Below are 12,805 nucleotides of genomic sequence, written 5' to 3'. Positions count from 1 at the left end.
AACATTTTGAGTGTCACATGAGCTTTCATCAATGCTCAACAACAACTATTCTCAAAAACACACAAGATTCTTGGGTGCTTTTTGGAGACTGTTGAAGCCTCACGAGAATGTGCTCTTGCATAGCCTATGGATTTTCTGCAAGTCATGCAAAATGGCTGTGCTCTTGCATGGGCCTCAGAGCCCCCAGAAATCTTGTGAGAGGGTCCGAGACCCTGTCAATAAAAAAAAAACATTGTCTGAAGGTAAGTCATATATAACAGATTCTGAGAGCACGGGACCCTGGGTGAAATCTCATGCATCTTGGGGAACAGCATTAGGTGGCCTTTTTGAGAGGCTATGATGGTGCTAGGACTGAAGTTGAGTTCCACACCATTCAAAGGATTTGGGGGAGGGGAAAAAGATTTGTTTTAGAGGTGGGAGAAGGTTTGTTTTAGAGACTCCAGTCCTAGTTCTAGCTGGATACCTAATCTGTAAGGGAAAATAACATATAATAATTTTTTGTAACCATCTCATTATAGGCCGTGCAATTCTAGGAAATGCTTTCCCCATTCAAGAGGAATAGGATTTGCACTTTCCTCTGAAAGTGTACTGCTTTTTGCAAAAGATAAATGGCTTCACAAAGGTTGAATGTATACATGTAGTTACATGTAGGTATGTTTTCCACAAGGACAAGAAAATGAAAGGGTACAAATGAAAGGATACCAACTTAAACCAAAAGGCCAGATTAATCAATAAAAGAATTCTCAGTTAGTTTAAAAACTTCTGAAACAGACAGGAGCAAAGAATTTGGGACAGGATTTTCACATCCAGGTTTCAGATTGCTGAGGGGAAAAAATGACATCAATTATGTTGCCCTCCCCTGCCCCCAAAAACCTGAGACTCACCTACGCTCTGATCCAGGTTTTCTTTTTTTGCTGAAGTTGCAAAACAGAAACAAACAAAGCAGATATTAAGGAAAATCTCTTCATAAATAGAATTTGGGTAAGGGACCAGCTTCTAAAATTGGATATATCATAAGACGGGAATTTCTCTTTCTCTCACCATCCCCACAGGTTCTATTTATAAACTTTCTGCAGATTCTATCATCTTGCAGGAGCTCTGAATAAATCCATGAGTATCTAAACAATATCATATTTCCTGAACAAGTTATTAGTTCACATTGATGTGAAAAAATAGGCTTCAAAAGCTGCGGATCTTTGAAAGAGACCCTAAGACAGTGGTCCCCAAACTACGGCCCGCGGGCCACATGCGGCCCACTGAGGCCATTTATCCGGCCCGCCAGTGAGTGACAAGAGCACAGGGAAAATAGAGAGAGAAAGAAAGAAAAGGGAAAGAGAGGGAGGGAAGGAGAAGTGGAGAGGAATGAAGGAGGGAAGGAAGGAAGGAAGGAAGGAAAAATGGAGGGAACAAGGAAGGAAGGAAGGAAGAATGAAATGGAGGGACAGAGGAAGGAAGGACTGTTTTGGGGGTGGGGGTAATTTTTTTAAAATTTTCTCTCAACATACATTCAAACAACACAGTGTACCATCTAATTTTCCATGAATAAAATGTGGTATTTTGTTAGTAACTAATATCAATCATCAAAAAAGTTGCAAAAGGGTTTTTTTCTAATTTTGTCATCCAGTTACATTCATTTTCTTTTAATTAAATTCCCTCCTTAATGTTCCTTCAAAAAGTGCAACACCAATTATATTTCTAACTTATTAACCATTATGCCAAAGTGTTTCCTTCTTTCTTTATACATTTTTCATAAGCCAAGAAAACCTTGTATAGCCAATCAGATGTTAACAAAATAAAATTAAAAACAAAACATAAACATATATGAATTTCAGATCTTCTCTCCCCTCTAAATAGTACGTTCCCATTTTGTTTCTTACTTTAAAACAAGGTATGTGCAGTGTGCATAGGGATTTGTTCATAGTTTTTTTTATAGTCCGGCCCTCCAGCAGCCTGAGGGACAGTGAACTGGCCCCCTGTGTAAAAAGTTTGGGGACCCCTGCCCTAAGAGATACATAAAGGTTTTACAGCATTGCTAGGTGACAAAGTATAAAACATTAATATGCCAATCATATTTTAGTCTAATTTTTGTATGAACCCAACCAATTATTCAGTTTTCAATACAGCATGTTGCGCAAATGCTAGAAATGGGTTTTAGTTATTCATGGGAAAGTTCAACATATAAACATAGCCAATCTAGAAGACTTTAGTTACTTAACTATTTAAATATCTTACACTTTTCTCCAAGTAGCTCAAGGAATTCTAACAACTGAAAACTACTTTATGAACATTAGGAATTAGATTGTATCTAATATTAATGGAAAGCTTAATGCCATCTAGTGCTGGAAGGGGAATGTAATAAGAAGCTACTCTGCCAAAATGTCTTCCTCTGGATTAATCAGGTCAGACCTATACTTCATCCAATTGAAGACCAGTCAGGTGCCTATGGTTCAAGGTAATTTCTTTTGAAATAAAAGTTATTTGTGAGTTACTTAATATTGCTTTTGTATGGTTAGCACTATGAGTAATCATTTACCAGATCATTCATTAGGAGGTTATAGTTTGAAGGATCATCTTGCAGCAGGTGTTGTAAGTGCTCAGAAGGAATTTTAAAAATGACTAAGAATGTAGGAATCAACTGTGAGTTACATTTTGCAAATCTTCCTGAAAAATGCTTTAATCTGCATTTGACTAGTTAATGTGTAGATTGGAACATGGTTGCCACATTTTATATTTCCCAACCATTGGAGGAAGAGATGATGGTTAAGTGGTTAAAATGGTTTAAATAGTTGTTCGAATGTGGGAGGGCAAAGAATGACAAATACATCACTGTTATAAATGCTCCAGGTCTTTTAAACATCCCTGGAGAGTTCTGAATGGAGAATTTTAATTGAAAACTGCTATTCCAGCCAACCTCCTTGCATTTCTTCACTTTTTCCTTGTTTCATGCTGGGTCAATATATTTTTTAATCCAATGTTTTTGTCCTTTGAAGCCAGTAATAATGGAATGTTTTTATTTATTTATTTTTTATTTATTTATTTATTTATTTATCCAATACACAATACATATCGAAGAGACTAGACATGTAGTAATATATATAAAGAAAAGGATAGAAGAAAAGATATAAAAATAGAGGAGAAGATATATGAAAGGAAGAAAAGATGTATGAGATAAAGTGGAGACAATTGGACAGGGGACGAAAGGCACACTAGTGCACTTATGTACGCCCCTTACTGACCTCTTAGGAACCTGGAGAGGACAATCATGTATATAGAAAGCCCACTAACCCGTGGTATTACACTCTTGCTATCCTGCCCAGAATGAAAAGTGTTCATCCGTTCAATCATTTTAAATTCTGAAACACTGTATTTCTGGACAGAGCTTCCCTGTGAGTATTGAGACCAGCAGGACTGAAGGCAAAAAGTTAAGATGATGGTTGCAACTATATAATCAAATCCATCAGCTTTTTTGTCACACTCTCTCCTGTGATATTCCTTTACTGAAGGCTGTTTGACTGATAGTGAAATTTAGATTTATACCCTGTTTCTCAGGCAGAAATTCAAGACTCTGGCTACTGAGTAGCATTTTTGCCTAAAGCTGATGACAGCAAGCTAGTTTAGGAGATAAAGGTTCAGTTCTCAGAAGGCAGAACAGTTTGGGAAGCTAAAGATAATCTAGACAGCTCATTCCTGTTGCCCCTAGCATTTATTTCTCAGGTGATTGCTTCCCTTTGCTTCTGTATAGCCACAAAAAATGGGTGAGGATGGACAGCCCAGGTAGGGCGAGGGAACCAATTACCTTTTAATGAGATCTAAACTTTTCACGAGATTCAGGCAGAAGTAGATCATGGCTTCAAAATCTAAGGGGTTGGTTTGGACAAAACACAGCAGCACTTTTTTGTGCGGCTGTTGATAAAAATAGAATCGCCAACATGATCGCCAACACCCGCTGAAGATATGGCACAAGAAGAAGTCCTTTACTACCTTCAGTCACCTGGTGGTCTTCCTACTCCAAAATATATCTTTTTAACTGAAAAAAGTTTATTTGGCATGTGGGGTTTGTGTGTTTGTCCTTTCAGTTTTGATACAGTTTCCAAGGTAGAGTTTTCTCAAGGAGTGGCATATAAAAGGGAAGGATTCAAAGTCTCATTTTGCTCCATTTTCTAGCAAATTATTTATGTGTGTTGTTAATACTAATGCTACCAGTTCCAGCTGCAGAAAACCAGATGAGCCCTTGATGGTAGTAAAATGGTACAGGACACTCTAATTCTATATTGCCACCTGTGATTATCTTGATTTACGCAGCCCAGATCTGATAACTCAATTAATGTGCATGCTCAAACAATGAACCATTTGACATCATATCTAGCTTGCCCACGAGATGGCGATCATGGAAGTCTATTTATATTCTCTAGATATGTGTGTGCGTGCGTGCGTGTGTGTGTGTGTTTGGTTGGTTGGTTTTTCTATAGCCATCTGTCTCAGCAAATGACTGGGCAGTTCACAATTCAAAACATACGATCCCCCGGGTATTGCGATCCCGATCATTGCGAAACGGCTATATGGCGATTTTGCAACCTGGAAGTAAAAACACCATCTGCGCATGTGTGCCCTTTTTTCTATGGGCACGCATGCGTAGATGGCGCCGGGCAGATCAGCTGCTGGGCGGCTTCCCTATGTCTTCCCCCTCTTGCTGGTGGGAGGGCGAGCGGCGGGCATCAGCGAGGAGTTTCCCCACCGCCCACGCAAACTCCTCGCTGCCGCTCGCCCGCCCTTCGCCCGCCCACGCCGTTCGCTCGCGCCGCTTCCCAGCTGAGTTCTGAAGCGAATTGGCTTCAGGACTCAGCTGGGAAGCGGCGCGAGCGAGCGGCGTGGGCGGGCGAAGGGCGGGCGAGCGGCAGCGAGGAGTTTGCGTGGGCGGTGGGGAAACCCCAGCGCCGCTTCCCAGCTGAGTCCCCTTCCCAGGAACCCCAATCTTCGGCTCCTCGCTAGCGCTGCGGAAGTAAAAACACCATCTGCGCATGCGCAGATGGTGTTTTTACTTCCGCAGCGCTACTTCGCGAAAACCCGATCATTGCTAGGGGTCCTGGAACGGAACCCTCGCAATGATCGGGGGATCACTGTATTACAATTAAAATTTTAAAATAATTAAAAACGGTAAATAATTAAAATAATTGAAATAATTAAAACAGTAAAAAGCATTAAAACAGTAAAAAAATTTAAAATGTCTAATTCAATTACATACAAAAGAAAAGTATCTACAGTAGCTTGTTAACAATATACACAGGAGGCAAGGCCCTTGACAAATGTTGTGCCCCTGACTCACGAGAATAGCCAGTTTTTAATGCTTTATGGAAGACTAAGAGCATTAGGGCCATTCTAGTCTCCAAAGGGACACTGTTCCACAGGACAGGGGCCACTGTAGAAAAAACTCATCTTCTAGTCCTTGTCCGCTAACATTCTTTGACTGATAGGGTCATGTAATGTGAGAATGACTTGAAGAGATGCTGCTTAAGGAATGGTCAGGTGAGAGAGGACAGAGCCTGGAGCTACATAATGAATGGAGTAAGAGGCTCAGATGCCTAACTTCTCAGGCTGTAAAGGAGATTGCAGGAGATTTGTACTTTCAGGCATGAAAGCTTTTGTAAATATAGTTTCACAATAAAGTAGAATTAGTTCATCTGGGAATGTTTCCAGTCTGATTTACCTGGGAAGGCTGATAAAATTATATTGAATCAGACATCAGCCAACTTTTCCAGCTAAGTGGGGAGTCTTTTTGCTAGATTTAGGCTCTAAAACCTCCCTATGTCATATTCTTAAAATGATTTAACCTTGGCAACTATGACTTCCCTAATGTCTAGATCATTAGAAAGGTGTAGCCCATTGCAGCTGGAGAGTATTAGGTCAGTAAAGGCTATCAAATCATTGATTCAACTAGCCTGGTGGTTCTCAACCTGTGGTCCATGGGCCCCAGGGGAGAGGGGACATGATGTCATCACAGGGTATATGTGAAAGCTTGAAGAAATTTATGATTTAAATCTTGAGTTAGGGGTTGGCCACAAAAGGGGGGGGAATGTGTGGTGAAGAAAATTGGTGATCTAGCCTATTCTACTATATAGTGCAGCGGTCCCCAAACTACGGCCCGGGGGCCGGATGCGGCCCGCTGAGGCAATTTATCCGGCCCGCAGCAGCACACGAGATTTTACATGCAGCCGGGCGTTGGAGTTGGGGGCGGAGAGCGACGAAAGTGCGAAGCCGGCTAAAGTTTTTCTTTTTTTGAATGGCAAAGGTATTTCTTATTCTGAACCCCATCCCCTTGTGGGCTGGCAGGGGGATGGGGACGCGGCTCCCTTTCCTTCTCCCGCTGGCAGCCATCGCTGCAGGTTCCTTGGGTGGGAGCTGCCACTCCCTCTGAACAGCCCAGCCAGGCGGCCGTAGAAAGTGCAGAGATTATTAGAAAGTGGCAGAACCTGCCCGAGGAACTTGCAGCGACTGCTGCCGGCTTGGCTGGAGGGATGGCAGTGGGTGAAAGAAAGAGCCGCGCTCGCACGCCGCGAATGCCAGTGAGGGAGAATGAGAGAGAGAGAGAGAGAGAAAGGAGAGGAAGGAAGAGAGAGAGAAAGAAAGAGAAAACTCGGCAAGGAGTTGGGGACTTGCTCCACTTCACCTCCTCCTCCTCCCTCAAGGCAGCGGCATTAAGAAAACCGCAGGGTTTTTTTTATAGTCCGGCCCTCCAACAGTCTGAGGGACAGTGAACTGGCCCCCTGTGTAAAATGTTTGGGGACCCCTGATATAGTGTATTCAGTAGACTGTTTTTGATGCAAAATGCAAACAAGCAATAGATGGTAGTACAGAGATACAGGAAAGAGAAGGACCAAGGGAGACATGATAGCAGTCTTCCAATACTTGAGGAGCTGCCACAGAGAGGAGGGGGGCAGGCTGTTTTCCAAAGCATCAAAAAGCCAGACAAGGAACAACAGATGGAAGCTGACCAAAGAGAGATTCAACCTAGAAATAAGGAGGAACTTTCTGATGGTGAGAGCGATCAACCAGTGAAACAGCTGGCCTGCGGAGGTTGTGAGAGCCACAATGCTTGAGACTTTCAAGAGGAGATTGAACTTCTATTTGTCTGGGGTGGTGTAGGGTCTCCTGTTTGAGCAGAGGGTTGGACTAGATGACCTACAAATGTCCCTTCCAACTCAAATAAAAAAAAACCCTCTCTTTCCTGCCATCTAAGGGTCATTCTGACTTTTTAAGCCTAGATCTGGAGGCCCTCAATATAGATCTAATTAGAGAATTCCTCATCAGGAATCAGAATTTTCTGCATAAATACATGAATGAAGCAGCTCAATTGGATAGCCACTGATTCAAGCCATAGACATCAGTTCCATTGAAGAGACTCACCGGTTTCGCCGGTGACCTGATTTTTTTTTCTTTTTCTTCTTTGGTGGTGGAGAGGTGGAGCTACTAGATTGTCTCTTCAACCTAAGGAAGAAGTAAATAGAAGGTATTCAGTCATATCTTTAATGATTTCTCACAGCAAAAGATATACAGTGATACCTCGTCTTACAAACGCCTCGTCATACAAACTTTTCGAGATACAAACCCGGGTTTTAAGATTTTTTTGCCTCTTCCTACAAACTATTTTCACCTTACAAACCCACAGCTGCCGCTTCCGTTGCCAGCGAAGCACCCATTTTTGCACTGCTGGGATTCCTCTGAGTCTCCCCTCCATGGGGAACCCCACCTCCGGACCTCCGTGTTTTTGTGATGCTGCAGGGGGATCCCAGCAGCGCAATCCCAGCAGCGCAATTCCAGCAGCGCAAAAATGGGCGCTTCGCTGACAACGGAAGTCTGGAGGTGGGGTTTCCCAGCGAGGGGAGCCTCAGTGAAATCACAGCATTGCAAAAACACAGAGGTCCAGAGGTGGGGTTTCAAGGACTTCAGTGTTTTTGCAATGCTGCGATTTCACTGAGGCTCCCTTCGCTGGGAAACCCCAACTCCGGACTTCCGTTGCCAGCAAAGCGCTCGTTTTTGCGCTGCTGGGATTCCCCTACTGGGATTCCCATTGCAGCATCGCAAAAACACAGAAGTCCAGAGGTGGGGGTTCCCATGGAGGGGAGCCTCAGGGGAATCACAGTAGCGCAAAAATGGGCGCTTCGGCTGGCAAAAGGGGTGAATTTTGGGCTTGCACACATTAATCACTTTTCCATTGATTCCTATGGGAAACATTGTTTCGTCTTACAAACTTTTCACCTTAAGAACCTCGGCCTGGAACCAATTAAGTTTGTAAGACAAGGTATCACTGTATCTGAATCTGAACTGCACCACTTTACAGTGTCAAGTGGTACCATTAATGACTACATACTCATCTATATAACCACCAATTCATTTCTTGACAGGCTTATTGGTTTTATTTTCATTTCCAAGTCTATCACTTATGTGATCCTTTCTCCACACTACAACTGTAATTGCAGGAATCTATTGTTGTAACTTGAGGACTACATGTAGTATAAGTCAGTGTCCAATGGTTGAATCAAGGCAAAAGGGAGCTCCAGCAATCCCAGAAGAGTAAAAAAAAGAGTTCACCAAAATTTTAAAAGCAAAGACAAATTTATAGTACAGTATCTGTTTTAAAATAAACTTTAAAACAGCTGCATAAACAGACAATGCATTTCTTGATTTTAGAAATATATGTTTGCAATGGTTGAAAATATGCCTTTATTTGTGAGCCGTGGCAGCGCAATGATTAGAATGCAGTATTATAAGGTAACTCAGCCCATAATCAGGAGTTTGATCCTGATCTCTTCAAGGTTGACTCAAACTTCCGTCCTTCTACGATCAATAAAATGAAGACCCAGATCATTGGGGGCAAAATGCTGACTCTGTAAACCATTCACAGAGTGCTATAAATAACTAAGTATATCAGTCTAAATGATATTGTTATTGCTATCTTTGCCACTATTGTTTCAAGCCAGAGGAGATGTTTGTACACTTGAAGACCCTCAGTTGATGAATTTAAGGAATCCTAGGAAATTCTAGGAAAGGTCTTCCCTCATAGATTTCCTCAGCTGCCTGCCTTCACTTAGGGAATAGTCGCTTGAAAGAGCTACATAATATAGTTAGTTTTAGCATTTATCATTGTTTCATATATATATAAGCTTAATTATTTCTTAATTATTCCTTGTTTGCTGCTCCAAATGATGCATCAGAAGGGAAGCAAAACAGAACTGTTTAACATAACACACACACCCTTTGTGTGTGTGTGTGTGTGTGTGTGTGTGTGATATATATATATATATATATATATATATATATATATATATATATATATATATATATCACATGTTTTTGCTAAATTTTTAAAATTAAGGGAGACTAGGATAGCGCTATTTCAGCCTTATTCTGGCCTCATCAGCTAGCCATACCCTTACTGGGATTTGATTATATATATCAGTGACAACAGCATTTTTATACTATTCTCTCTGGGTGATATAAACAGAAATTAAAACCATAAAATAGAGAAATGGAAAATGAAAGTAAGATTAAAAGCAAATTAAAAGAGCAGTGAAACTAAGCCAGCAACAGTAGAGCCAAGGTATCTATACCACTTAATAAATAAAAGTAGGTCCCTTTACAGGGAATACAGATATGATGATTTCATTTATTTCACAATAAGTGTACCTATTGCTTCATATCACCATGAGGGATAAATCAGAAAATGACCTGAATTAAATGGAAAGCTCAGAATTGTCAGGGTATTTTCTATACAGAATTAACTGTCGAATATAATTATTGGTCCTTAAAATTGCTGAACGCAGAATCCTAAAATTATACATTGGATTCATGCAACACTCTATAGTACATCCTAAAGGGAAACAAAACACAAGTGCAGTGTTCACAGCATAATTTTATCCAAAATCCCATTTATAACTTTAATTGCATAAAGTTATAAATGGGATTTTGTTTTGCACAACTACAGTGATGACTGAGTTGCCGTAATATCCTGAATCACAAAATTTCATTTTAGCATAATTTGACTTAGAAAGACCTTCTAAGATTATATGTTCCATCTATTATATCAGTGATGGCGAACCTATAGCCCGCTATGGAAGGCTCCAGCATGCATGTGCGTGCTAACCAGTTGATTTTCAGCCTTGGGAAAGTCTGTTTTGCCCTCTGGAGGCTTCAGGGAAGCTTCCTGAAGCTCCAGAATGCAAAAAACTGCCCAACAGGCAAACTGGAAAGAAGTTTGGAAAAACAGATTTCCAATTTGTCCATTTGGCCATTTTTTTCACCTTCTCAGGCTTCAGTAAGGCCTGTGTGTGGGGAATGGGGGGGGGGGGTTCTACACAATTACTAACCAATCACTGCAGCGTCCTTGGGATTATTTGATCACCCAGCATGAAGGCTCCATAGCAAAGGTGAGGCTGGGGCCATATCATGTGTTGGAAAGTTAAACTATTTTGTCTTGTAATTTGCTTTGGTATGTTTGGGAGCAAAAAGTGGTGAATTGATGGTGTAAGCAATTCTTTTTTCTTACTAGAAATGGAGAAGGGGAAAGATCCAAGGAAGGAAAAAGGTTGGTATTTGGGAGAAGAGGGGGAGGAGGGAGAAGAAAAAGAAAAAAAAAGAAAAAAAGAAAAAAGAAAATCAGATGTAGTGTTGATGAAATTCCAGAAGCATCTGTACGGTTGGTCAAAAATTGTGTAGTGATCATAATAGTGGGATGCAAACAGATAGATAGAGAGATGATAAATACACAGACAGACAGGTGGCAGAACTTCAATTGCACCATAATCTTGATTTTTTTTTACCACACCCTGCAGACATCCATAATGAATTCTCTGAATTTCATTAGTTTGCAGTAATGAAAATAAGTCTTACATAATAGTATAGAAAGTAGATATAAACTAGGCAATGTCTGGAGATTCTCAGTCACCTAGGTCAGTGTTTGGCCACTTGAAGATATTTGGACTTCAACTCCCAGAATTTGGCCACTTGAAGATATTTGGACTTGAAGATATTTGGACTTGGCCACTTGAAGATATTTGGACTTCAACTCCCAGATATTGGCCACTTGAAGATATTTGGACTTCAACTCTTGGCCACTTGAAGATATTTGGTCTTCAACTCCCAGAATTTCCCAGCCAGCAAATGCTGGCTGGGGAATTCTGGGAGTTGAAGTCCAGATACCTTCAAGTGGCCAAAGTTGGGAAACACTGATCTAGGTCATGGTTCTCCCGAAGGTGCTTTTTCAGGAAGCAACTGGACTTTCTAGTTTTTTCATTTGAAGATGTTTCGTTTCTCATCCAAGAAGCTTCTTCAGCTCTGACAGGACCTGTGACGACAGCTTATAATAGGCTACTAACTTCTCACTTTATGCACCTATCGGTAGCTGAGTTGCTAGCCAATCACACCGTTAGTGTCTTATCTCGTGCCATGAGCGCTGTTGAGGATTTTTTCTTACTCTGTCCAAAGTTCATGGCTATTCTATGAGTCACTGTCTCTGGGCAAATTTTCACCATGCTCTATTCAGATAACTGTTTTTTGTATATCCTAGAGCATAGCTAATATTTGGCTTACACAATCCCTACAGACCTGCACTTCCATTCCCCACTATCCTGTGAAAGCTGAAGTAGCTTCTTGGATGAGAAGCAAAATGTCTTCAAAAGAAAAAAAAAAGCAAGGAAGTCCAGTTGCCTCCTGAAAAAGCACCTTTGGGAAAACCAGACTGTGGCTTGAAATTATATTTTTGGTTACATTTGTTCAATTTTTTTCCCCATTCAAGTTCTTTGGCATTGGGAGCCTAATGCATAGCAGGGTTGTATAAATATTATTCCTTTTAGCTGCGTTCAACATGTGGATCTGACCTGGTTAAAAGTCTAGCAGCCACTTTGTTTCTTTTGGGTGTCAGCATGTTGTGCAAACCCAGCTTGTTTAGTTCATTTATCTTCCACGTTGTATAATCAGGTTATTCATAAAGTGTGGAGCCACCTGCAGTATGTAAATTAATGTGGCCTTTGGGGTATTAATCAGCCCATTGCACTCTAGTCCTCTGAGTGCTGTCAACTTTGACATAGATCTGACAATACAAAATATTATTTGTTTTGGTCAGGGAAGAAGATTTTCTACTCCAGTTTAAAATAAGCAGCGGTACCTTACCAGAGAGATGCATAAAAAAGACACATCTGAAATTGATTGTCAATCAGTGTTGTTTCCTAAAGGGACAGTTTGATTTCACAGACGTTTGATTTACTTGAAGTTATATTGTGTTGTTTAAGTGTTCCCTTTATTTTTTTTTGAGCATATAATTGAGAATTTAGAGGGTTTTATCTTGACATACGGGGCATCTATTGCAGGGGATTTAAAAATCAACATGGCAGCTATCGTGTGAGGGTATGGTGCAGCAAATGTCCAAATGAAGTCAGAGATGCTGAGAAGAACTTGTAGTTTTATAGAAATAAATATGCTACATCTATATTTACAGTGAACAAGATAGCCAGGCTAGCAGGAGCATCATGAGGTAAATTACGGAGCATTTAGAGTACACATAAGAAAAAGGCGGGAAAAAAGGGAAACTCCCCCTTCATACCCACAGCAACCAATCAGAGTGCAGATTGCCTCCACTTCAATCAATCAACTACAATGGTATTTTGGCTCACTGCACAATCCACTATTCCAGCTACTAAATTTAAATATCTTAACATATAAGTCACCCAAAGACCATCAATGTACATAGAAAAGGGATGGGGTTTTAACTGGCTGTCATCTTGATTTTTTTTGACATTCCTCTTACTGCTACAGC

General features: G+C 40.9%; 1 protein-coding gene across 1 annotated transcript in view; it reads right to left on the bottom strand.

The window, feature by feature from the left end:
• Positions 1 to 12,805, bottom strand: part of SRRM3 (serine/arginine repetitive matrix 3) — an 86,624-nt gene that overhangs the window by 34,883 nt on the left and 38,936 nt on the right. The window contains exons 4-5 of the mRNA XM_070742349.1: positions 7,402 to 7,482; positions 885 to 914 (exon numbers count right to left, since the gene is read on the bottom strand). Of these exons, the coding sequence (XP_070598450.1) occupies positions 885 to 914; positions 7,402 to 7,482 (111 nt within the window). The remainder of the gene's footprint in view (positions 1 to 884; positions 915 to 7,401; positions 7,483 to 12,805) is intronic.

Source organism: Erythrolamprus reginae, chromosome 1, assembly GCF_031021105.1.
Source record: "Erythrolamprus reginae isolate rEryReg1 chromosome 1, rEryReg1.hap1, whole genome shotgun sequence".
Lineage (NCBI taxonomy): Eukaryota > Metazoa > Chordata > Lepidosauria > Squamata > Dipsadidae > Erythrolamprus > Erythrolamprus reginae.
The sequence above is the reverse complement of the archived record's forward strand: the minus strand, read 5'-3'. Positions and strand labels throughout refer to the sequence as shown.